The 26128-nt window shown below is 49.2% G+C and overlaps 2 protein-coding genes across 13 annotated transcripts in view; both read left to right on the forward strand.

Moving 5' to 3' along the window:
- The window catches only part of LOC308056296 (phospholipid-transporting ATPase ID-like), an 83121-nt gene extending 69699 nt beyond the window's left edge, over window positions 1–13422 (forward strand). For both annotated transcript variants that reach the window (XM_080371433.1, XM_080371432.1), the window contains exons 22-28: window positions 631–814; window positions 3598–3821; window positions 4616–4699; window positions 5654–5899; window positions 6714–6852; window positions 8692–8822; window positions 10640–13422. In XM_080371433.1, coding sequence (XP_080227559.1) covers window positions 631–814; window positions 3598–3821; window positions 4616–4699; window positions 5654–5899; window positions 6714–6852; window positions 8692–8822; window positions 10640–10861 — 1230 coding nt within the window. In that variant the 3' untranslated portion in view covers window positions 10862–13422. The remainder of the gene's footprint in view (window positions 1–630; window positions 815–3597; window positions 3822–4615; window positions 4700–5653; window positions 5900–6713; window positions 6853–8691; window positions 8823–10639) is intronic.
- A 142-nt stretch (window positions 13423–13564) lies between these two features.
- Window positions 13565–26128, forward strand: part of RUSC2 (RUN and SH3 domain containing 2) — a 62874-nt gene continuing 50310 nt past the window's right edge. For 4 of the 11 annotated variants that reach the window (XM_080371414.1, XM_080371418.1, XM_080371417.1 and 1 more), the window contains exons 1-2: window positions 13898–15354; window positions 15901–21223. The gene's annotated coding sequence lies outside the window, so the exon portion shown is untranslated. Of the gene's footprint in view, window positions 13732–13896; window positions 15355–15900; window positions 21224–21848; window positions 21985–26128 lie in introns of those variants that run through there. The other 7 variants (XM_080371422.1, XM_080371421.1, XM_080371416.1 and 4 more) reach the window with 7 other exon arrangements.

Genomic DNA, 26128 nt, shown 5'->3' on the forward strand with positions numbered 1-26128 from the left:
ATGAAAAGCTAACGCTACTCTGTCATCCTCACGCAGATCTGGAGGGGTGACCAGACATCCAATTATTTCTGTACTTCCCAAACAGAAATAACACAGATGACTGATTTAAAAGGTCAGCACTCAGAGCAAAGTTGCCTTCTCCCTGGCTTTGTGTTTTGCTTTGTCATGCCCACCTGAGCTCAGCTTTTTCCATGTTTTTTTTTAATTAAGTACTCCAAAATTGAAATATCTTCTATTTATACACATATCTCCCAGACCTTGAAAAATAAACCAAGAGGGATGAGCAGAGACTCTCACATGGAGACACACAGGGTTGCCTCAGGCCCAGCAGCAGCTTCCTTAGTTTAGTGCTCCTGTTGTTTGACATTTCTGCCGCACTGTCACGTTACGTCAACCAGAACAGCTGTGCGTATCCAGCTGTGGTGCACCCAAGGTGCAAGCTTGTAGGTGTACACTGGGTGGCACATGCTGTGCGGTGTGGATGCTCCCTGCGACTGAGTATCTTGTACCTTCCTTCTGCCGAATGGAAGAATTTGCTCAGTTCTCCTTTCCTTCCCGCTGCACCCTCTTTGTCAGGCCACGAGTTGCTGTGAGTCTGACCCGAATGCCCCCTTTGCCCCTTCTTCTCAGGCTTATGCGCTAGAAGGGAATCTGGAGCTGGAGCTGGTGAGAACTGCCTGCATGTGCAAAGTGGTGATCTGCTGCCGGGTGACCCCGCTGCAGAAGGCCCAGGTGGTGGAGCTGGTGAAGAAGTACAAGAAGGCTGTGACCCTGGCAATCGGAGATGGCGCCAATGATGTCAGCATGATCAAAAGTGAGTGATGGCCAGCAGCCAGCGTGCTTTAGCCAACTGACTCACTGATGTATTTGCTTTCTGAGGTGGGTGGCTTAGCAGCAGGAACACATACCTGAGGTGCCTTCTGTGCCACCCTCTTTGTGGCAGCAAGTGGCTGTGCCCCAGGATTTGGGAGGTTTCTACAGAGCGCTGTCACTATAGCCTGCTTGTGTCTGCTGCCTTCTAGGACAGACAGGAGGCCTTTTGCTGTGCTTCCACCACCAGGATCGCAAGAAGCTAAGGTTGCACTTAATTGCCCATTTCTTTGTTTCTACCTCAGAATAGACAAAATCATCAGGAAGAGTCAGCATGGGTTCACCACGGGGAAATCATGCCTGGCCAACCCGATAGCCTTCTCTGATGGAATGACTGGCTGGGTAGATGAGGAGAGAGCGGTGGTGGATGTTGTCTGCCTTGACCTCAGCAAGGCTTTTGACACTGTCTCCCATAAGATCCTGACACGTAAGCTCAGGCAGTGTGGACTAGATGAGTGGACAGTGAGGTGGATCGAGAGCTGGCGGAACAGCAGAGCTCAGGGGTTGTGATCAGCGGCGCAGAGTCCAGCTGGAGGCCTGTAGCTCGCGGTGCTCCCAGGGGTCGGTGCTGGGTCCGGTCCCGTTCAACTCATTCACCAATGACCTGGACGAAGGGACTGAGCGCACCCTCAGCAACTTTGCTGACGATGCAGAACCGGGAGGAGCGGCTGACACACCAGGAGGCTGCGCTGCCGTTCAGAGAGACCTGGACGGGCTGGAGAGTCGGGCAGAGGAACCTCATGAAGTTCCACAGCAGCACGTGTAGGGTCCTGCCCCTGGGGAGGGACAGCCCCAGGCACCAGCACAGGCTGGGGTGACCTGCTGGGGGGCAGCTCTGCGGAGAAGGACCTGGGAGTGCTGGTGGGCAGCCAGTTGCCCGTGGGCCAGCTGCGTGCCCCGGTGGCCAAGCAGGCCAGTGGGACCCTGGGGGGCATGAGGAAGAGCGGGGCCAGCAGGTCGAGGGGGGATCCTCCCCCTCTGCTCTGCCCTGGTGAGGTCCCACCTGCAGTGCTGTGCCCAGTGCTGGGCTCCCCAGTTCAGGGGGGACTGGGAACTGCTGGGGAGGGTCCGGTGGGGGCTGCAAAGACCATCAGGGGACTGGAGCACCTGGCTGGTGAGGAAAGGCTGAGGGAGCTGGGCCTCTTTAGCCTGGGAAGGCTGAGAGGGGATCTTACCAATGTCTACAAGTATCTTAAGGACAAATGTCCAGAGGACGGGGCCAGGCTCTTCTCAGTGGTGCCCAGCGACAGGACAAGGGGCGTTGGGCACAAACTGCAGCACAGGAAGCTCCATCTGAATCTGGGGAAGAACTTCTTCACCTTGAGGGTGACAGAGCCCTGGAACAGGCTGCCCAGAGTGGTTGTGGCATCTCCTGTTCTGGAGACAATCAAAACCTGCCTGGATGCAACTCTGTGTGACCTGCTCTAGGAGACCCTGCTTTAGCAGGGCGTTGGTCTGGATGATCTCCAGAGGTCCCCTCCAACCCTGACGATGCTGTGGTGCTGTGTTTCTGTGGAAAGCCCACCAAGGCTGTGACATGTCCACCTGTGTCTCTGCATGGCCACCATCACAAGGGCAATACAAAGAACGAACAAGTTTGTTTCAGCCTGTCTGCAATGCCAAAAGAAAATCTTCATGCCTGTAAATAATCTGTGTAATGTTACATGATTTTTTTTTTACCATTTCCATGTGGTAGCGCCATTTGTTAATTATCTCCCTTGGGTTATAAATCACAGGCTTCTAGGTCCCTTCGTCCTTGAGCATCATTTGATGCTGCATTACCTCAGTGAATTTATGAAAAAAAGTCCCCTAACTAGCTATAATTAAATTAAGATTATTCAGAAGGGCCTATTGCTAATTTTCCTTGTGTTAATTTGGAGGAATTGATTAACTGGAGCCTTTTAATTAAGAAGGAAAAGGCTAAGTAGGGAGCTTCAAGGGAGGTAAGTCAGGCAGTCAGTAAAGAAAGGATAAGAAAAGTTAAAGTGTACATGATAATTAGAAACTAACCCGCTCCCCCCATGGGAGGCTTGGGACTTTGGGATTTTATCAACTCACTCTTCCATAGAAACCTCAGAATCTAACCAACCTCCAGCCACCAAGATTGTTCTCATTAATTAAAGCTGTATAATTAGCTGTCACATTAAACTTATGTCCATGTTTAATAAACCCAAGTTACTATTAAAAAAGACATGACTCTTCTATCTAATTATTTGATTGAACTAATAAAGCCTAGGAAATGTAAAAAGGCTGCAGTCTGCCTTGTAGCGGTGTGTCTGAGAAATCTGTAAGGGGTTGGAAGATTTTGCTTGTCTGGAGTGATGTTTTAAGACTGCTGGAAGGACATGCATGAATGTAAATACAAGTCACATGTCAATATAAATTAAAGTTATTTTTTTCAAAACAGAAGCTGTTATTATGAACTGCAGTATTTATACTTTATGAAAACATTCAGAAAGAAAACATTAATTGTCACTGAGGTTGTAATTTTATTCAAATAATAAAAGCCTAGTTACTGGAAATGTATCACCACAGCCAAAATGATAATGCTGATGAAAGAATTAGTGCCCAAAAATATTTTTATTTTTTTAAAAAATAACTTTACATATGACTTTTTATGAAGGCTGGGAGGGAACTAACTGTGTCCCAGTGCAGGGCACTCATGTAAAAAATGGGGTAACCACAACTCTCCGTGTAATGACATGATCAATAACGTTCTCATTGCAGCTGCCCACATTGGGGTTGGTATCAGCGGCCAGGAGGGGATGCAGGCAGTCCTGTCCAGTGACTTCTCCTTTGCACAGTTCCGTTACCTGCAGCGCCTGCTCTTGGTCCACGGCCGGTGGTCCTACATCCGCATGTGCAAGTTCCTCAAATACTTCTTCTATAAGAATTTTGCCTTCACGCTAGTGCACTTCTGGTATGGCTTCTTCTCTGGCTTCTCAGCCCAGGTAGGTCCAGCTTCTGTTTTCTCATGGTCATGCCTAGCATTTTCAAGCAAAGTATCTGGAAGCATTTTTAAAAGGAAATAAACTAAGCTATTCCCCGCACCTCACAGAACAGCACACAGGTCTGTCTTCCTCAGCTGTATGAACATAAAGCAGATATTGCTGCCTTCATTGTGCTGCTGGTAGAGGACAGATGCCTGAATACATTTAGGTACGTTATGAAGAACATAGCTCCCTTGTGGCATTTTCAAATACAGCCATCAAACACAGATGCAGATTACACTGAGGCCTGACTAGTTCAGCGAGTACCTGTGTAAGACCTGTGCTTGCCCTATTAGCACATCTGAAGCAAACTGTTTAACCCCAGGATGTCTGCGTGCTTCAGTAGTTTGCAAGAGGAGCAAATCTGCAGCAAGAAAACTGATGTTAAAGACAAACCAAACTCCAACAAAATCCAGTCCCTAGGTAGCGCAGGTAGCATGCAAGTGTTAGCACGGGGCTGAGGGTGCACATCTGCAGGCAAGGCAGCTGCCATCCACCCCTGCCTGCTGCACAGTGCCAGGGGGGTCCTGCTCTGGCTGCAGCCAGCAGTGGATGTTGAGCAAACAGGTCTAGCATAACATGGTCCTTCCTCATGTATTCCCATAGCTGTTTAGGGGTGCTGAGCTTGAGTCACCTTACACTTTTGGTCTCAGCACCTCAAACCAAGATGTTCCAGCATTTGATTGTGCACACTTTGGAAGAGATGGGAAAGGCAGCTTTTTGCTAACTTCACGGTCTGTTGGTGTTTTTTTTAGACTGTCTATGATGAGTGGTTCATTACACTTTACAATTTGGTATATACCTCCCTGCCGGTGCTAGGAATGAGCCTCTTCGATCAGGTACTGCTTCTATCAACACTTGGGGTTTTTTTTATAGGTGATTTATCTCCAGGTGCTTTGAGCTGGTTTCATGAAGCAAAAGCAGCTGGCTTTTTGGCTAGCTGCTGTGTTAGCTCCTGAAATAGTTTCCTGCCAGTAAGACCTGAGAGCACAAAAAAAAAAGGATGCACCAGGGAGGAGATGGTGTATTGTCCTGATTTGGCCTGTGGTTTTCAGTGTATGAGCAGACTTTCAGGTTAGGATATTGACTACAGTAAAAACTGCCATTGCAACACTCTCCTGAAGTAGTAACATCATACTTGAAGCAGTAGTAACTTGTTCTTGAAGCCTGACAAGTGACATTTTAACGATGACACAAAACAATGAATGAGCTAGATCTCTGAAGCCAGGTTTTCCAGGTTCACCCTTTCTTAGTGGAAATCTTTCTGCAGTAATTTAACATACACATTTCTACCCTGTTATTGCTGTTTGGCAAGACATAGAAGCAACAAAGCTGCTCATATATGCCTTTTACAAGTTAAGTAACTAGGAACTTGTTACTCTGCAGTGGTTCACAGTGTTCAGCTCTGGACACTTAAGGGGTCCAAGTCACGTACCCTTGCCTGTGTGTGGCCCCAGGGGAGGTATTTTCTATCCCTTAGCTTCCAGGCAAGTCTCTGGAGAGCAGACCATGCAGTCTGCTTAAGATGAAGCATCCCTTCATTTTCCTTGCAGCACCTGTCAGTTTTCTCCACACAAGAAAATTCAACCCGGTTGAATTCCATGAAATTCAACACGGAAAATATTTCCAGGTGACCCTGGGATGTGGCATGCTAGTCAGCACAATTGAGTGAATTGTGCACTAAGCCTTTTCTCATGGAGATGCATGTCGCAGGGACATGGCAACACTGAGTCATCTTGTGTGGTCAGTTGGACAGCTGCCAGAAAATCTGACCACCTCCTCTCTACTTTCAGGATGTGGATGATCGTTGGAGCATGCTGTTTCCTCAGCTATATGTGCCTGGCCAGCAAAACCTCTATTTTAACAAAATGGTGTTTGTCACGTGCATGTTGCAAGGGATCTACAGTTCTCTCATTCTCTTCTTCATCCCCTACGGGGCCATGTACAATACCATAAGAAGCGATGGGAAGGCCGTGGCTGACTACCAGTCCTTTGCACTGATGGCCCAGACCTGCTTACTGATTGTGGTGTCTGTACAGGTAAGGCATCCCAGGTAATATTTTTCAGAATTAGTCATTGTTTTATGAAGACAGCGTCTGGAGGGCCACTTGGGATCTTGATAGCACTGTATTTTCTGCTGTATCTTGTATTCTTGGGGGAAAAAAAAAAAAAAAAAAAGTCTCTTGATACCAGATTACTTTCCCCGGTTCAACAGAACAACAGATTTGTATATTATGAAAGATCAGGGTGACAGAAAAGCTGTTCTTGTCTTGGGAAGATTGCAGTCATAGCAGACAAAACAGTTAAGGCTGTGAATAGAGGACGACTCGTTGCAGTTTTATGGGAAGGGTTTGAAGCACAGGACTATCTGTCTGCTATCAGGAAGTTGCATATAGGGTGTCCATTATGGGCCTGTCCCTTTAGCCAGGTCCCATGCTTGATGCCAGGCCTGCACTTGCTGGAAGAAATAGCCAAGACTTGGGTGGTACAAAATTCAGATGGTACTAGCCAGGTGAGAGAAATTTCTTAAAAGAAAACCAATCACACCTCCCTAGATAATGTTTTCTGCTGTCTGAGGTCTTGTAGGCTCTTTCCCCTAACTTTCAGTGCTAGAACACAGCTTGGGGGTGGGGACATAAGCATGGCTCATTTTAACTTAGCATTCTGTCTCCAGTACTGGCCACTGGTCAATGCTGGCCTTGCATGGTCTCCCAGCATCCTGCTCTGTGGCTTGTTGCTTCTGGAGACTTGAATGAATAATGGCCTCAGGGGCAGGGGTACCAAGCTGTGTTCAGCACAGATCTGCTAAATAATTAAGGCACTGACAACAGCTGTATTGCTCCATTCTTTCAGATTGGCTTGGACACCTCTTACTGGACGGTTGTGAACCAGTTCTTCATCTGGGGCAGCCTTTCTGTTTACTTTGCTATCACCTTCACCATGTATAGTGATGGCATGTACCTGATCTTCACAGCCTCCTTTCCCTTCATTGGTAAGCCCCAGGACAAATCTGGATTGCACTCAAAATGGGCATACTGCAGGACTTAAATGTATTTCTAGTACATGTTATTGCCTCTCTAGAGGTAATAACAGACTATATTTTCTACAAGAAATGCTAGGGTATTTCTGAGGGCATCTGGGAATGCTTATTTTGAATCCCATCCACCCAGGTGAAAGTGTGCCAGGTTCACTTCCTTGCCTAATAATGCACATTCACAGGTAGCCAAAAGAATGGTCCTTTGAATAAATGGACTGAGCTAGCTGGAATGCTTTCTGCTGCTCTTTCATATTCTGTTTCCAAGTATCCAGTCCTTACAGATGTCTAGGAGCATTTTGTTTGCAGAGGGATGCATGTCCCTTTGTAAATAAATTAACACATCGGTATAGGAAAGCATAGAAGTACAAAATCCAGTTAGACATGAGAAAAATGCCATGTGACTATGGTGAGCCTTCAGCTAGGTTAAATGGCAAATTCCCAACAAAAAGAATTCCAGGGATGACCAAGTCTTTGGAGTTACTCTACATAGCGGATTTCTGAACACGTGCGAACAGTGAAGGATAACATAAAAATGAGTCCATCTCCTTAGACTTTGACTGGAGGGAAGTTGAAAGCTTAGCAAAGTTAATTCAGGTGTTTTCAATAGCTCTGTGCATCCATAGCCAATATCGATATAGCATTGCTTTAAGACTCTGCTTCTGAAATCCAAATGCTTTTTGTTTCAAGTCTCAGACTGATGTATTAATCAGTGCCTGCATTTCTGGATGAATTGTTAAGCCCATCTTCACTGCAATAGCAAGGTGCTTGGCCATTTTAGAAACTCCTGAGATGCAGGTCAGTTGTTGCAACACGTTTTCCTAGCAAATGGTCACATACACTGTAAGGCAGCTTTTAGCATCAAAAATGCTGAGTGAAAGAAGACAGCGCCTGCTCAGTTTCCAAAGACAGGTAGTAACTTACTTGTCAGGGACATCTCTATCTGCTGCTCTGTTGGTACTAAGCAGGTCAAATTAGCCATAAAGCTAGGAGCCACTTAATAAGGTCTCGGTCTGAAAAAAAAAAATTAAGGGAAGTGTTTCTAGTTTGAACTCAGACAACTTGTTTACTTTAATTTCAGTGGAGTTGTATTACAGCAGAATTTGGCTAACTGAAAACATTCAGCAACTTTACTGCCAACAAAAACATCATTAAGCCCTGTAATGAGGGTTTTGCAGATTGTTTGTTCTATCTTACATTCCTTCAGTTTTGGAGAAGCCAGTAGTGAACACTTTGGTTTCAAAGAAGGTGGCAGTGTCACGCCAGCACATGGCAGTTGCTCTGCCAATGCACGAATCAGGCTACCCTGTCTATGCAGACACCAGAGCAACACATGCTCCTCTCGTAAAGGGCTGTCATCTGCTGGGCAGTTGGAGTCAGTACTCCATGTGCCTCAGGAAATGGTGCTGGAAAATAAGAAAATAGTATTCCTTCTTTTCCACTAGAGTCCTGGCAAAAGGTGAGAGGGCTGGACTGCTGCTGAAGAGGTCTCCTGAACATTTATGCCAATACTTTGCAGGGACATGACTCTGTAAAGAGATGAAGCATTCACTCTGATATCCTTCTCTCCGAGTTGTTGCTGCTGTTGTGCCTGGACATTGCATTTTTCTTTGTTCATCTCAGTGATATTGGTGTTGCTGTCCTTTCTACAGCAAGTTGATTTCACTGTAGGAGATGGTGTCTGCTTTATATTTTCTTCTGTTTGACAAGTGCTTTGGAATCACAGAGTGAAAGATTCAGGTGAATGATGGTGAGAGGTGCTGCTGTTGCAGTTTTAATCATGCTTTTGTTTTTCAGGTACAGCTAGAAACACCCTCAGCCAACCAAACGTGTGGCTAGCAATCTTCCTCAGCATCGCCCTCTGTGTGCTGCCTGTAGTTGGCTTTCGATTCCTGAAGGCTCAGTTAAAGCCAACTCCCAGTGATAAAGTAAGGAGATACTTTATCAAACCAGAAATCCTGCTTGCTACCACCTCAGCTTGCTGTGGAGCCCTATTGCATGGGCTTGGCGTTGCTCAGGGTGTGTGTCCCTGTAGGTGGAAGTGCTGCCATCCATCTGTCCCCTAGTCGCTTGAGAAGGAGGATTGAACCTGGGGGTTGGCACACTTCATCTGCAGCTGGGATCAAGGTTGAGATTATTTAGATGTGGATAGAATTGCACTGCAGCAAGGAAGCTGTTCTATTTTTAGGTGTGGGGTTTAAGTGCTGTGGCTCAGTAGCAAAGGATTGGTACGTTCTCCCTGCCCTGCTGCCATACGGTTTTTAGCCTGGCAGACCACAGCCCTTCACCCTCCACCCAGGCATACTCGGGAGGTTTTTTACTTAAGATTTTACTTGATTTTGTAGCCAATGGTTATATGCCCCCTCTGAAAAAAAGCTGTCCGGCCATCCCCAGGAATATGAAGATGAGGCCACTGTGGCGAGGAGAGGCTGGGAGAGATGGAGTGGGTAGAGAGGCACGCAACTCGCTGTAGCTAACGGACCCCTCAAGATTATCGGCATAAACGCAGCTCCCGGGCTCACTTTCAGACAAGAGCATTTGCTAAATGCTGCTGCCACCTGGTGCTGCTTTCCTCTTTCTGCGCTGAGCTGCCACAAACGCCTGCCTCTGAGCACAGCTCCGGGGGCAGGCACCTCCGTGCTCCTCATCCTCGGGGTGTCTGTGAGGCTCCCGAGGTGCTCCAGGACTGTGGGAAACCAGTGAAAAGGAATTCTCAGCCCTTGCAGAGTGGGTAGGTGGGTGCTAGAGAAGACTGCTCAGTAGGGAGGTCCTCAGGGCACAGCTAAGAGGCTGTTCAGATGTGTAAGAATGGGCTGAGCGTACCCTTCAGTTGAGTACAAGCCCAACACATCCGTCACCCAGAATCCCAGCCTCAGCACTTGGGTTGAGCATCTCTCTCTAGTGCAGAATTACTTTACTTTTCTACGTCCTCTGGGAAGTGAATTGCCACCGGAGAGGAGTGCTGTATGGAGATCCCCACCTGACAGTATGAGAGGGACTTAAATGCAGAGCTGAGATCTAGAGAGGCCAAGTACCTACAGTTGCCATTGTCCCAAGCAAGAAGCACAGGGATCCAGTGGCTGGGGATTCTGCTGAGCTGCTGGCAGTCACAGCTGACCTTCTGCTTTTGACAGCCCCTTTCTGAAAGGATGCTTGTCTGCAGATGATCTCGGTGGCCATGTGAAAGCAGAGAGCCCACTACCTGCAAATAAAATGCATTATTTCTCTCTCTTCTGCCAAAGAGTATGAGAATCTATTGATCATTGTTCACCATAAAAAGTTTCCATGTATCAGAGATCATGTTTAGTAGTCTTCTTTCTAGATAAAGTAAGCCACTTCTTATATGTTTCCTTGTTTGTTTTCTGGACTTTTGGCTACAAATGTGTAATGACTTCCACATTTTGGGTTATTTGACCAAACTGCCTAAAAAAGCTGCAGTAATACCCCAACTGAGGCATCACAGAGATGTGAGAAACAATGCACTGAAATCATCCCCTCCCATGACTTACAGATGACACTTCCATTAATGACTTTTAGAAAAAGACTGCCTTTTCCTTTTACCAAGCTGTCATCCTGTTCTGCCAGTTCAATTCCTGCTTTGCAACCCCTCCTGCCACCCTCCTGTTTTGTCAATCATTTTTGGCTTTGGACCTCTGCTTCTGTTTCCCTTTCTTTACTCCTCCTTTACTGTGCTTGTGAATAATGATGCACTTCCTACTTTTTCCATCTTATTTTCTGATTTCAGGTCTTGCTCAAGATCAAAGAAGCCAAGAAGCGACCACCTCCACCCTCACCGAAGAGACGACTGCGTCGGACCAGCACCCGCCGCTCCGGCTATGCCTTCTCCCATCAGCATGGCTTTGGAGCACTCATTATGTCTGGGAGAAACATGAGGCCAAAATCACCTTTTGCCACAACAGGAACATTTTCACCAAATAGTGAGAAATATAAACACAAAGGACTGTAGTAAAAAAAAAACAAACAAAAAAAAAAACAACACAAACCAATACCAAAAAAACCAAACCAAAACCAAACCAAACCAAAACCCCCCAAAAAACAACAAAGCAAAGCAAAGCAAAGGTCTGTCATCAGAGGAGGCTGTGCTCTCTACAAAGCAATGAGCCAGTGGCTGCCCAGAGCTCTGCCCTCCAGGATACGAAATCAAGGAGCTGGGCCTTTCTTTTCACCCACAGGCACCCTCTGACTCCAACATCTCTTCCAAAGATGTGTGCTGCTGCTGCCGAAGGCAGGCAGGGTGAATTAGAGCTGTTGTATGGTATCCCAGAAGGCCTCCCTGGAACAAGAGAGAACATGCTGCAGGAGGCATCTTTGCTCCCCGAAATTGTTCATAATGCTGGTTTTGGGGGGGGGGGGGGGGGTGTCTCCCTTTAACAACATACCTCAGAGCAAAGAGACATCCAGGCTGAGGAAAAGGCTGAATTGGTGATGTCTTTCTCACTCACGTGCCTTTGTTTCTGTCATGAATCTACTCTGGGCCATATTGCTGGGGTGACAGTATTGACCCCAGTTGTGCCTTAGGTCCAGCCACACAACCCCCAAACCCCCAATCTTTGTAATATGTGTAATTCTGTAGCCTTTTGACTGTACACAGGCACTTTGGAAGGCATGAGTTGGAAATAACTTCCTTTCACACTAACAGTTAATCCAGTTTCTCAAGAGATGGCCAGTGCCCAAACACCACCCTCTTCCGGCATCTGCAGTCGGGAAGTGCTGCAAGTTCAGAGAAAACCTTACTTGGTCAAGGGACAAGGACTTGACATGCATCAGCCTGCCCTGTTTTATCTGCATTGCAAATCTGTTCTTGTAAACGATCATTGTCTTCAGAGCCCTCACAGGTTTTGTAGCCAGCCATTTAATTTAGACTTATAAGGGCAGAAGCAGCTCAGGCTCCCTTATGGATCAAGCCATAAAATCTGGCCCTGAGAAGCCTGTGTCATGGTTAGGGCTCACGTGAGCTCACGTGCCAGCACCAGGTGTCTCTCCCACCATAACAGGCCGAGGCACAGGCACATCTGACTTGATGGATATCACACAGGCAGTTATCAGAGGCAGAGATGCTATGTCACAGCGAGTGCAGGGTGTCCTGCCCTTCACTCCACCAGTGCTGTCGCTCAGTGTGAGGGATAAAGCATGACCTGGTGGCTCCCGCACCCTCCCTGACGAGTGCTGTGGTCAAGTTTCAAAGGAACTCAGCGAGGGCTCAGGAGGCTCCACGCTGTTTCTCTGTGCTGGCTAGTATTTTATTTGGGAACGGTTCACCTGTCAATCATGACTTGCAGAGAACTGAAAATCCTATCAGTCTGCCTGCCAGCAGAGGGACCTAAGATGCACAGACACAGCCAAAGACATGGTGATCTTGAGGGACTGGGATTTGCTCACTGTTTTGTTACCCCAGCTCCATAATCAGTGGGGTTACTGGGTGGAAGGCCAGTGTGGCAGCGTGAAATTCTGTCCTGCCAGCACTGCTGAGCTGTCTAAATGGAGCTTTTTTTGTGCAGGGGATGAAGCAGTGTTGGCTGGTTGGTTGGTTGGGGGGGGGGGGGTTTGGCTCTTTTATACAAATTTAGATCCTTCCTTGTTTTGAATCGGATTTTTTCGCACAGCAACCATCTGGTATTTATTTGGAGCTCTCTGTTTTGAATCCCTTCATCCGGTCTGCATATAGCACCTTGCTGCCTGTGGTCCCAGTTTCAGCAGTTACTGTGTAAGGTTGTTTAAGCTCTAATAGAAGGTTTCATCTCCCTGGGTTGAACTCAGCCCAGAAAAAAACCAGCCTGTTGCACCTGCTGCTTCGGGCAGCATGTTACAAACTGTAGTATAGAATTTCAGTACAGTCAGTGCAAAACTAGGGCTGGGACTGGATCCAGACTTCAGTGGCCTGGAGGTGCTTGCTAGGGAAAGAGCAAATTCTAATCCAGTGATCTCCCCTGCAAGGAGATACCCAAGTAAAATGAGAGCCTGCACCCTGACTGAGGAAACTGGTGTGATAGATAGTGCTTGTCACCGCCCTCTGATTTACCACTCATTTTGCAGAGACAATCATGGCTTTCTGATGAGGATTATGTCTTTCACAGTCAGCCTCCCCGGGGCTAGAGGGAAAAGGAGAATTTATGCAAGTAAGCAGACAGCCCCACAATACCCAGACTGGTCTGTGGACTGAGAGCCCTAGCAAAGCTGTTCCTAGCGTGTAATGCAGCAGAATATAATGCAGAGCAGCAGAGGCAGCAGACCTTTTGCTGACAGGGCAAGGCAACTCGGAGACTGTGTCACTCTTCTCTTAGGTTTACATGCAAAGCACTCACCTTCTGGCTGAAGGGGATTTGCAAGTGCTCTATATAGGACGTGCAGGGGATAATAGAGCTGTTGGTGAGCTTGCGCCAGATACAAATATTTCAGTGGTTTGACAAGATCAGCGTTTGAAACACATCAGCTGGCAGTGATGTCTGTCCTACATCGCTCCTGATTTTGTAATTTTTTTTTTAATAAAGAGAGAATATTGGGATGATTGATTCCTTGCCGCTCTGCTAATTGATGAAAGGCATTTATAACCAGATGTGTATGTTATTCCTGGACCTCTTAAAGCAGGAGGATGGATCTGAGGTGATAGCGCTTTCCATGCAGTATTCTGGTTTTGGGGAACCATCGAATTCCCAAGCTTTGCATCCTATCAAGGATGTTTCTAGAGGAAACTTAGAAGAAACGTCAAGCACTCTCAGGCGGAGGACGCCGACTCCCGGGCGGGCCCGGTGGAGGCGGGCAGCGCCGAGATCCCGCCCCGCCGCCCGGCGGTAAACAGCGGAGCGGTGCGGGCGGCCGGTAAGGGGCGGCGGGGCGGCGGGGGCGGCCCGAGGGAGGGGGGCTTGTCCGGGAGCGGGGGGCGGGGGGGCAGCTGCCGGGCGGGGGTGGGTGTCGGTATTTCTCGTGTGCGCGGTGCTCTGTTCGGTCCAGCGCGGGGGGGTGGGGGGGCGGGTGTCAGACCTGGTATCACCGGTTGTGCAATGTCTGAAGAAGGTAATTTAGTCTTTTATGAAGCTCTTGTATTTGATAGATGTACAAAAAATTAACCCCTGAAATGCATTTTGGTTTGGGCTGTTCCCTCCCCCACCCTTCTGCCATCATACATATTCCATAATGTAAAGGTCCATGGTTTGAGCATTGTGTTGTGCTGTAGCACACTGGGGAGCAATTTCAGGATGAAGAATGATGCTTTACTGATAACCAGTGGTGATACGGTTACTTTTCTTACACTGTAGCAGAGAAGGGCTTAGAGCATCTCTCCCCTGAATCCAACAAGGTGGGCACAGAGCAGCCTTTCCCACTAATAGCGTGGGGCATCAGGTGCCTTTGGGCGGAGGCACCTCAACTTTTGTTTTACGTTGCTAACTGCAACACCCGCATTCCTGCTCTCATGCTCTCGCTTTATCCATGTGCAGCCATACAACTCTCTTCCACTGACCTGTACCCTGGAAGTCATTACTGGTGAAGAGGTTTTACAGAATGAGAGGGCAGAGGAGCACTGCATGCTTACCCTAGGTTCTCCAACTGGAGTGATCCTCAACAAAGTCTGTTGGAAGAAGGGAGCCGTCTGAATAATGTCCTATGCTAATTACTAGCTGGAACAAAAAACAGGAGCATAAGGGACCTCCTGGCAATCTGTGAGCGCTGTGTCCTATAACCCCATCAGACCACTGATAAAAACCTAAAATCAGAATCTGCCATTGCAGCTGGAAAGCTTTTTGTTCTGATGATTGACACCACCCCACCCCCCACCCTCAATTTTCAACCTAAATGCATTCACAGTGCATTTATTCTCTTGTTGTTGTGCCAGCATTATCCTTTTGCTTCAGCAGTTTTGTTTGTCTCCTGTGATATATTTAGAGAGCAATCCTATCTGCTCTCTGCCTACATTTGGCTTGGCTAAACAAGCCAGGGTCTTAAGTTTCTTTTCGTTTGGTAAGTTCTGTGTTTCCCCCAGGCCCTTTCTGCACCTGTTCATTTGAGTTTATAATTTTTAAGTGCGGGTGACCAGAATTTTTTTTGTATGATGCTCTTGTCATCAGTGCCTGTACAGTAGCACAGGTGCTTCCTGCCTTGGCTAGACTGCACTTGCTTTTCTGACAGCCTCATTCTCTCTGTTGATCTCTAAGGCAGCTTCAGTGGTTATTTTTCCTAACTTGACTGTGAATATGCACAATTGTTGGCTAAATTGTGTTAGCTAAATATACCTCTTGTCTCTCATTGTCTCATACCTTGTAACAAGGGGAGGAGCTGAAGTCATCACAGTGTAAGTCTGTGTATGTTGATGCTTTAAACTGGTGTCTTGCCCTCAGGGGCAGGCTTTTTCCATGAAGGCTGGCAAGGGCTTCGTACTCCATCTACTTACCTGCCGGCTGATGTAAGTATGCTGGGGTGAAGAAGATGTCATTCCTCCTAGCAAAGGTGAGTTCCCAGTCTCAGCTACCTCTCCAGAAGCCACCTCTATCTCTGTCCCAGTGACATGGGAGTGGGTGGCAGCAGGGGTGGACATGATGCAGGGCTCAGAAGGAGGACACAGAGCCCTGCAGCCTGGGCTTGACCTGCCAGTGCTTCTTGCCGTAGCTGCAGCTCAGCTGCTCTTCAGTTTCTCCAAAGCTACTCTTCTGCTGCCCTACTTTTTATAAATCACTCAGAAGCAGAGAGTGTTTTTCTCTGCCTGGCACTGTGGAGGAGCAGCCTCAGTCCCATCACTCCCAGCTTGAAGGGAAGTGGTTTTCATACCCCCGTCTCTTTCCCCAGCCTGCCTCTCCTGCTGGGTGGAGCTGGCTGTACTGAGCTGTCAGCTCCCAGCGCTGAGCCCTCTGCCAGACTTCAGCTATAAATGGATCTGGCTTTTTCCAGCGCCCCCCCCCCCCGCCCCGACACCAAGAGATGTTGCAGGAAATCGGAGCAGGGCCAGGCTTCCTCTGAATTAGGAAAACAGATGATCCAACCACTGGCTTTTTGTAGGTTCTCTGGAAGCGTCGTGCCTGGCTCCAGGGGAGCTGTCTGTGCCCTGGCGGGGCTGTGCAGCTGAATCGCTTGTTTGCACTGCGGGGGCAGCTATTCCCAGACCTGAATGCAAGGCTGGGGCAGACCTATGGGTGCTGTCTCCAGGCCCGTGCACCACCCTGCACACAAAGTGCAGTCCGATCTGAGTGTTGTGTCTCAAGGGAAGGCCAATGTTTTTGTTACTGACTGCATCCTGCTTCCACATCCATATCAGGCACTTAATAAAAGAAGCCTGGTTTTTGTATGTAATGAACGATGCCTTTTGCCTCCCTTAACTTTGGGATTTATGGCAGAGATCCTGGGATCTTTTAAGCTGTATTGCATTCTCCCTCCCCTGAGAGGCAGGAAGAATCAGTATCTTCTCGTTCAGCAGGGAGCTAGGACCTGAAGCATGCAGACCAAGGTGACTCAGAGAGTCAGTAGCTGCCCTGAATTTTAAACTGGTCTTTTGTGTCATCTGGAGAAGAGTGTTACCCTTCATCAGCCCTGCAGGCAGCCAGGCCATTCATTCCATGTAGAGTACAGGTCTGTATTTAGAAAACTAATTTGTACTGTCATGTTGAAAAATTGTAGTCTGAAAGTCTCCTAGTTCATGTGCTTCATAGAAGCTGCTGGGCCAGGTTCCAGTCCAGTGACCTTTCACTGGCAGCATTGGGTTTGCATCCTTTGGGCTTAGATAGCAACACCTAGAGCAGCTGCTTCAGAGGCTTCCTTACCTCCTGGCAATCATCCCTCAAAAACCTTCAGGCTGTGAATAAGGGAACATAGACTATTCAAAAGATGCAAGCCTGGTTTATGGTTGCCTAGTATTCTGCCTGCAGTTCTGCTTCTGGTTCAGTTTTTGCTGTGGCAGCAGATGCTGTCTGACACTTTTTCCTGTGCAGGATGCCTGGTATCCTGAGTTTTCTCTGCTCAGTGGCTTGGTTGTCTTGCCTTTTGCATGGGTCGGTGGAGCTGTTGATGGGGCAGTGTTCGATAGGCAATGTGCAGGAACACATATGTTCTCTTTTTATGCGAGCTGGAGAATGCAGCATCCCAGGCCAGGCTGTTACATAGGGATTATGGTTCACTGAAACCTCCTTTCAGTCTTTTCTCCGGGATTGCAGGCAATATTTTGCATGAAAAGGATGAAGGATAAATGAGGTGCTCCTTTACCCTTCCCCACACCATCAAGCTGCTGTGTGCAAGGGTATGCTTGAGCTCTGTCAATAAATGAAATGAAGATACTGTGTGTACTTGTAGCTGCCTGGTGCTCTTCCCTGTGGTGAGCTCTGCTGAAGCTGGGCCAGACGCAGTTCCTGCTGGTTTGCCAGCTCAACTTGGAGTGCTTCAGGGTAAACTTAGCTGGTAGGAGATTTTTAGCTTGCTGTGTCCCTCCAGGAGGGTAACAGGGGAGGCTGGTTCCCTCAGTTCTGCTTGGCCTTACTCAATCTGCTTTCCGCTGAACACTTAATTCCCACTTCTTCATCAATGCCCTGGACACACAGCGGGGTTTTTTCTGAGGTTTATTGACTATAGATCTCTTGTTTGTCTGATTCTGGAACGTGAAATCCATCCTGGTTGGAGTTTTATTTGTGATATCTGCTGCTTATTTGAAGGCCACAGATTCTCCCTCTCCTCTTCTTATTCTTGTGTGTGGTTGCCTGGCCTGGCAATACTGGTTTCCACAATTCACATCTGTTGTGCGTAGGGTGGGTATTTGCTGAGTATCTTTGTAGCCTTTAAGCCTCGCCCTGGGCTCTGCACTTCTGACCAAGTCCTAAGTGGAGCTGTGGATGAGAGCGTGTGTCTGTCACCTGGCACTGACACTTCTTTTAGGGATCCTTGGCAGAATGATGATGGCACTAAATCATAGTTACTATTAAAGGTTCCTGATGCCTGGAAATGTTGACGCCAGTAGGGAGGGGAAGAAAAATACTGTTTGGTTTGTCTGCTTGGTGCACAGGACCTTCAGGGCCTGGTAGTGAGGGGGAGGAAAGGGATGTGTGACCTACTCAGTCACAGAGAATGGCTGTTTGCCTCGTAAAATGGCATTAGTTGTGCTAACCACATTGCCGGGGACCAGGAGCAATGAGAACGGGTCACAGTGTCCTCCTGTCTGAACAGTCTCTCCATGGACAGCTCTTGGGCTGCTGTCACAAATGTTCTGCTGATATCAGCATCTGTCTGGCACAACCTGTAAAGGGTGCTGTTGAAGGACACTGCCTTAGGATGCTTACAGCCTCTCTACTAGTTCAACTGCTTTGCAGAAAACTATGCACTATGGTCGTGGTGTCTCTTGGGAAGCTTGCTTACATCCTTCACAAGAAGAACTTCTTTCTGGCTGATTTCACAATGGCTGGTTCAAACTACAGCAGCATCCTCCATGAGTGCCATGTCAGATGGTGGTGTGTGAGCACAAATTTGGTGTGCTGCTAATCACATCCCAGCAATGGAATGTGGAGTGTGGCCATCCTACTGCTGCACTACAGTTGTGTTGTGCTACCACATACACAGCATTGAGACTGTGCCCAGCAAAGCCTTGTGGATTATATGGTACAGGTGTCTACCTGTGCATGGCCCTGTGTCAGCACAAGTTCAGGTGCAGACCACGATGATTAGAGCTCCACAGCTCCTTGCATCAGGACATGGTGGGATATCTCACTGAGATGCAGCATTGCTGGTCACTGTGCTTAGACCACTCCTTGTCAAATGCCATGCTTTGCAATGCATGAAAGCTCTGGTACCTGCAGTGCCTGGGTCCCGCAGGGATCTTTATGGAACAGATGCTGTACAGCTCATCTAGTGATGGTTTGGACGATGGAGTGACAACTATAATTTTCTGATGATTTGAAGTTAGTCAGGGTGGTCAGTTTGAAAACCACTTGAAGAATTACAGGAGTATCCTGCAAAACTGTGAGCACGACAAAACAGCAAATGGAATTCCACACTGATAAATGTCACATGTAACGGTGATTTGTGAACAGTTTCTCACTGCCCACAAGAAGCCCTTTGGAGTCACTGTGGATCGTTACCAGAGCTCATTAGCTCAATGGTCAGCTGTAGCCAAAAAGGCAGACCTCATACTGGAAATAAGAATAAATGGAAAAGTACCGGTATATATTCTTGTGTATTTAGGTATATAGTCATGTTGTGCCTGCATCTTGAGTACCACGTAACAGTCTGGTCACTCTCTCTCAAAAAGAGTGACTTAGGCCTGGACATGGTATAGAAAAGGGGAACAAGGGTGATTATGGGACTGGGATAGCTTCTGTAGGAAGAAAAATTAAACAAGGAAAAGTAGACAACAGTAGGAAATAATAGTGGCCTATAAAATACTGTACAGTAGGGAGAAGTTGAATAAGGAATGATGTTACTCAACTTTGCTATTTCTTAGAGCACAGAGGAAGCACATACAGCAAAATTATTTATTAGGCGGGAGGTCAAGGAAGTCTTTTTTCAACACAGCTGATTTGCAGAACATGTTGCTATGAGATGGCATGAAGGCTGAAAATACACACAGATTCCAAGAGGAATCAGACACTTCAGTGGCACGGATGTGTTTCAGCGGCTATTAAACGTGGTGGCCAGTGTGAAGCCTCCAGCTCTAGAGTGTGACCTCCTTGCCTGCTAATTATTGCAGGATGGAAGAGTGTAGCCTCAGGAGAGCTCACTCTGTACTCTGTGATACGTATACGATGGTGCCAAAATGCCAAGGGTACAGCAATAGACCAGAAGAATTCTTGGTGTGACCCACTGTGGTGGTTCCTGTTACCAGAATGCACTGAAACTGTGGGGAGAAAATGAACTGATTTGGTTTTGAGCACTTCTGGTCTAATGGCTCTCGCACAGACCACCACAAATTTTCTTATATCTTTATTAGCAAATCTGAAAGCACTTGCAGGAGAAAGGGACTGGTGCAGACACAGCCCACCAGCTCAGTGTGCCAGAGGCTGCTGTGGTTGTTGCGAAGTCTGCCAGCTCAATGACTGCTGCCCAGCCAGCCACGTGAGATGCCTGGCGTTAGCTATCTGCTCCTCTTTGCTCCCCCTTGGCTTCTGATTAGGATCTGGTTTATGTCCTGATGGAACAAAATCTGGAATCTTAGAGCATCTTCTTCAAATAAGTGTGGGTATTATTGTTAGCCATCCAAATTTCTCCTACGGAGGGGGGAAAGAGCAGGCTATTGCAAATTCTATTGTGATCCTCTATCCTTTCCAAGTCCTGTGTAGCAATTTCCTTCACAGTCTAGCAAAATGTCTCCAGTCTCTCTCCACTGAGGACTGGGAAAAGCTGGAACTGCACTGCCTTGGAAAGCCTATTTGCTGATAATTGAGTGCCTCAGATCCTCATTTTAGGAGCAATAGGAGCCACTGTTACTTGCTGCTCACCCCATTGAAAACTTACCATTGGGATTTTTTGTAGAAGCTGGGAGGCTGTAGCAAAGGCAACCAGACAGTAACGGGCATATGATTTTTGTCTGCCATTCACCTTGCTGCAGGGGGATTCTTCACTGCTTACGCCTGCACATGTTATCACAGAGAGATTTTGGGAGCACTGGATTCAGAATCCAATCCTAATTGTACGTCTGCCTCATTCCTTGAATCCAAATCTATACTCTCACGAGCACTAATTGTGTCTCTGTCAATGGGATGTATAAAGGGTTTAAAGCCCCTGTTGTGCTCCCCAGTTCGCTGCTCCCTGCAGAGAAAAAAAACCTCTCCTGGCAGCCTCAAGCTGTTTTTAAACAAGACAAATACCCGGGGTGCCTGTCTGCCGGAGCCTCTAGCCTGTGCACTGTGTCCCTTTTTAGCACGTTTCTCCATGCAGCTATATCTGGCTGCAGTTCCTTGCTCTGGGAACGTGACCTCATCGTTGTTTTGGTATTTCCAGTGATTCAGCCTGGTCCAGGGCAGGGAGGAGTCATTCCTGGTGCAGGCTGACAGGGCGTTTGTGCGTTGCTGGAATTCCAGAGCAGTGCAGCCCCAGCCCTTCCGCTGCCTTGACAGCTCGGCTGAGGCTGGGCTTGGTGCATCGCATTCCTGCCTGGCAGATGGCCTGGACACAGCTGGTAGAGGGATCAAAGCTCCAGATTTGGGGGGTAATAGGGATCCCTGTCTTTGCAGCCTACCTGCTGTGGTGAGGGAGAAGAAAGCTGTGTGCAGTAGCTTGTACACCTGGGAAAGCCACCAGGACTGCCTGCTTTATGGGTGGAAAAAGAGTGTCACAGAATGCTCGTTACTGTGTACAGACTGCCAGCACCCCATAACGAAGTTAACTTCACAACATCTGCAGTGACTTGGTAAGTGTCGTGATCCTTATGTCACGGGGTGGGGGGAAACTGAGGTGGTGTGCTGGAAGTTTTATGTAGCTGAGCTGGACAAGTAAAGCCCTGTGAAGTGGTGCCGACTGTGCCCATCCTCTCCTGTAATGGCTGGATTCCTCCAGCAAACGATGGAACGTGGGCAGTGGGTCTGACTGAGGTGGAGAAAGGCTGGTAGGGAAAAGCAGCTCCCAAACTGAAACAAGGCCCAGCTGTACAGATTGCTAAACCCCATTTTCTGTAGGTAGCACTTTCCTCCATCTCTCCAGGTGTGGTCAGAAAGTGCAGGGGAGAACTTGGAGACAGGGTTCCCCAGTCAAGGTCAATGCTTGTGCTCCTGGGAGGCTGTGGGTGCTGCAGGGCTGTCACTTGTGCCTTGACAGGATTCCTGTTGCTGCAGATGTGGTGGGCAGCCTTGATCTAAATACTCTCAACTGCCTCGTTTGAGCCTGGGTTGTTGTGAATGGTTTTTAAACCCTTTGGGATCATCTGGTGTTCAGCCATTCCCTGGCTAAGACCAGCTTGGCTGCAGAAGCAACTTGGTAGATATAATGGATTCAGTGTTGTGTTGCTTATATGTGTCAGTATAGTACCTTCACTGCAGGAGACACCTGTCCTGGTCACCGTTCAGGTGGGGTGGGGTGACCCTGGCTGGAGGCCAAGTGCCCACCCCAGCCGCTCATCGCTCCCCTCCGCAGCCACACGGGAGAGAAAATACAACAAAAGGCTTGTGGGTCGAGGTAAGGCGAAGGTCACTCTGCAGTTACAGTCAGGGCAAAGCAGGCTCGACTTGGGGAAATCAGTTTAGTTCATTACCACCCAGATCAGAAAACACCCCGAGCAAGCGGTGCAGGGGGCTGGGCGATGGGGGCTGGGTCAGTCCCTCACCCACTGTCCCTGCCGCTCCTTCCCCCTCGGGGACGGGGCTCCTCACTCTGCCCCCGCTCCAGCCCGGGCTCCAGCCCACGGCAGCAGTTCCACGACCTTCTCCGCCGTGGGTCCTTCCCACGGGCTGCGGCTCTTCACGCCCGGCCCGGCCCGGCCCGGCCCCCCGCGGGCGCAGCCCCTCGGGCCCAGCCCGGCCCGGCCCGGCCCCCCGCGGGGGCACCGGCCCTGCCCCAGCCCGGCCCGGCCCGGGCTCCTCTCCCCGCGGGGCCGCGGGCCCTGCCCGGAGCTGCTCCAGCGCCGCCGCCCGCGGGTCACAGCCCCCTGCGGGCACCCCCTGCCCCGGGGGGGGCCCTGCCCGGGCTGCGGGGGGGGAGCTGCTCCCCCGGGGGCTCCGCGGGCTGGGGGCACGGCCCGCCCCGCCGGGGGCCGCCCCGCGGGCTGGGGGAGCCGCTGCTGCGGCGCCTGGAGCCCCCCGGCCTCCCCCTGCCCCGGCCCGGGGGCCGCGGGGCTGCTGGGCTCGGTCGCACTTCAATACACGGTCTGAAATACACGATCCCTGCGGCTGCCACCGGCACTGACGGGCTCGGCCTTGCCCAGCACCGGGCCCGGCTCGGAGCCGGCTGGCACGGGCTGCGCCGGGCACGGGGGCAGCTTCTGGAAGCTTCTCACAGAGGCCGCCCCTGTGCCCCCCGCCACCAAAACCTTGCCCTGCAAGCCCACTGCAGCAGGAGTAAGTCATGAAGGCTCATCATGTTTGCAGACGCAGCCCCCTCTCTGGAGCCCTCTTGTCCATGTTGGTGAACGCTTGGTGATGAAGCCATGGCTCTGTTTTGTCCCAGACAGACCTGGGGAGCTCCACCTGGGACCAGAGTCACTGCTGTTACATTGGGAAGTTTTCCCTTTTTGTCATGTGCAAGGGTAGCTCATTGCCAGGAGCATTAATTTCATCCCCAGGTCAGCTGGGCTGGGCTGCAGTGGAGACCCCCTGCACCACGGAGGCCGAAAGCATAAAGCACTTTCCTTGTCGCAGGCACTGCCAGTCCAGGGGAAGGGTATCAGGGTCTGCAGGAACTGCAAGTTTTAACTCAAATAACCCTGCTTTCTCAGTTGGGTGGAGATGTAGTGTCCGTACCAGCACTTTGCTGGAGGGGGGAAACAATAGAGAATACAACCTGGCTGCATTCATCAGCAGGCAGCATTTCAGCCTGGCGTAATCCCTGGCTGGCTTCACCTTTCTGGTGGGTATCACCAGGACATACAGCTATTACTCTGGGGTCCCTGTGCTGTCCTTGAAGCTAGTTTTTTAACAGCACGCACTGATGCAATTGGCCTAAGTCAACTGTTTCCAAACTTTTTCTATTGAGGCTAGGAAATACTTTTTCAAAGGAGGTCCCCCCAGCCACTACAGAACAGACTTTAGTTGCTTCAGAACTACATGGGCTCCCTGTTCTTTGTCACCAGTTGCACCCAGAGATCATAAGCTATATGCCTGTCTGGCTCTGGGCTTACTGAAAATAGGCTAAGCCTGCTGTGATACGCATCCTGAAACAGCGCCTTCTCGGCCTCTTGCTGAGGTTTTCCAGTGCTTGTTTAATAGGCAGTAGCTGGAAGTTGCAAAAACCCCGTACTGCTGGTTCCAGTTGCGGGCACAGGGGAGGGAAAGCCTCCAGACCCTTGGACACATTGCTTCCTTGCCAAGCTAGTCCCTATCCCCCATCTTCCTTATCTGCCATCAAGTCCAGTTCCAGTACAGCTCAGAAGTTATCCTGAAATGTCAGGGAAGGAAGAATCCTAGCAGGAAGTGCCAAAGGCACATGGGAGACAGAAGGAGTCTCTCTTTCCAAGTCCCAATGATGTGGAGCCCCTGAGCATGGGGAGAGGGCCTGGACAAGAGGAATGGGCTCCTTCACCATCAGCCGATCCCACTCACGGATGAAGCAACGCTCAGATCAGCCTTTCTCCCGGGCATGATGGGCTTCTGTAGCACCAGCACAGCTGTGGGGCTGGGGCCACCCCAAGTGGGGCATAGGCTACCAAATTGCTTACGTTTGCATTCCTGCCAGCAGGTGCTCTGTATGGCATTGTAGGAGCTGCTGGAGAGTGTGGAGTTGGGGGGGGTCTCCCCTCGTTAGTGGTCACTTCACCCCAGGGCTTCCCCTCGCAGGCAGCTGCCCTCCCACCCCCTGCCTGAGCAGTCAGTCCATGGAGCCAGCCTGCACAGCCTCATCTTGCTGGCTTCTTTCTGAGCTTGCTGTAAATGGCTCTTTGTAACACGAGCTGCATTTCTGCCGTAGTCCTCTCGACAGTGCATCTGTGTTTATACTGGGGCTTTCATGAGCGATCTGGCCCTTGCATTGCCAGCAGCCCGCAGCCCTCGCTTTTCTGTCCTGCCCACATGTTCTGTGAGTGAGACTGGCACCCTGGCACTGCTGTGCCCAAGGAGAGGCAGGTGCCTGGCAGCGAGAGGAATCCCTCAGCCAGCTCCCATCTGGAAGAAGTGCCTTGTCATGTAGCCTGTCGCCCGCCATCCTGCAGCAACGGGGGAGCAGCCTGCAGAGACGCCCCGCAGCACAGCTCGCTGATCCCTGAGCCAACACGGGCACAAGCTGGGTTTGCTTTGGTTTACTACAGGCTTTGCGTGCTGTATTTGTCCTGCTGCTCTCATGCTGTTGCTGCTGCCCCCAGCTTCATGCTGCAGTGAGCGGAGGCCATGATCTGGGGAGATTGCATCTGGCAAGGTAGGAGCAGATCCATTCCATTTATTCTGCTAAATGTAAGGTGGCAGCCAACCCTGCCCCTGCCTGGAGAGCATGCTTCAATTAGCACTGTGTATGCAGCTTTATTTTGCATTGTTCTTTAGCTCTAATGAGCAGTCGGCATGCTGATCAGGCTGTAGCCTCTATTGCATGGAAAATAAATGCATATATGCATTTGCTTTTTACCTACACACTGGAAACTCAGACTCTGGCTCCCTTTCTACTGCAGGATGGTGTGCTGCTGCTCCAGAGCCCATCTGTCTTCTCAGTTCACACACAGCATCCTGTGCATATTCTACAGGTCATGTCACCTGCTTCTCTAGGAGACATGAAAGCAGAGAGCAGTCTGAGTGTGCCTTGGGAGAAAGGGGGAGGGAGAAAAAAACTCATGGAAAACAAAAATGAAGGAAGTTCAGTAAGGATGAAAATGGCTTTATTTTTAATATTTTTTTAAATTTTTTTAATATTTATATATATAAAATATGGTCTTTTATTTAAAATTTAAAATTTAAAATTTAAAAAATAAAATAAAATTTATTTTTACCACAGAATATGAGACAGAGGAAGAGCCCTCTTTCCCTGAACAGTCTCAAAAGGGTTATGAAGGGACTGGGGGTTGTTGGCTGGGGCCTGTGGATTGGTGCTTGGGGACTGGCTGGGCTTCAGTCAGCAAACGGTGAGCAACTGTATTGTGCATCACTTCGGACTTTTCCCATCCCTTTCGATTTTTTTCCTCTCCCCTTCTCTCTCCTTTTCAATTATTAAGTTGTTCAGATCTCAACCCTCCAGTTTTATCTTTTTCCCAGTTCTCCTCCCCATCCTGTGGTGGGGGGAGGGGAGTGAGCAAGCAGCTATGTGGTACTTAGTCGCTGTCTGGCATTAAACCATGATAGTCATGATGACCAAGAAACCCTACTACTGCTGGACTTCCCTGTACTAGCCAAGGATGGATAATTAGGAGGGGAGCAGCACTGTTTTCTGACCTCGCTGGTGTTTAGGCACAGCTGTTCTCTTTTTAGTTCATAGCAGCTGGCATGCACCTGCCCCTGTACACACAGCCATCCATCTTCCCCAGGCTTGTTGTACCTGGGCTTGCCTCCCATGTGGATGAGAGTCTTCTAAACAGGACAAACAAGGATATCAGGCCTTCTGCAGGTGATGGTTTACTTATGAGGGTGAGCCCAAACCACAAACCGTGTTTCAGGGCCCCCTGTATCCCTTGTTGTGAGGAGGGAAGGGG

The sequence above is a fragment of the Falco punctatus genome (genome assembly GCF_963210335.1).
Source record: "Falco punctatus genome assembly, chromosome: Z".
NCBI classification, from domain to species: domain Eukaryota; kingdom Metazoa; phylum Chordata; class Aves; order Falconiformes; family Falconidae; genus Falco; species Falco punctatus.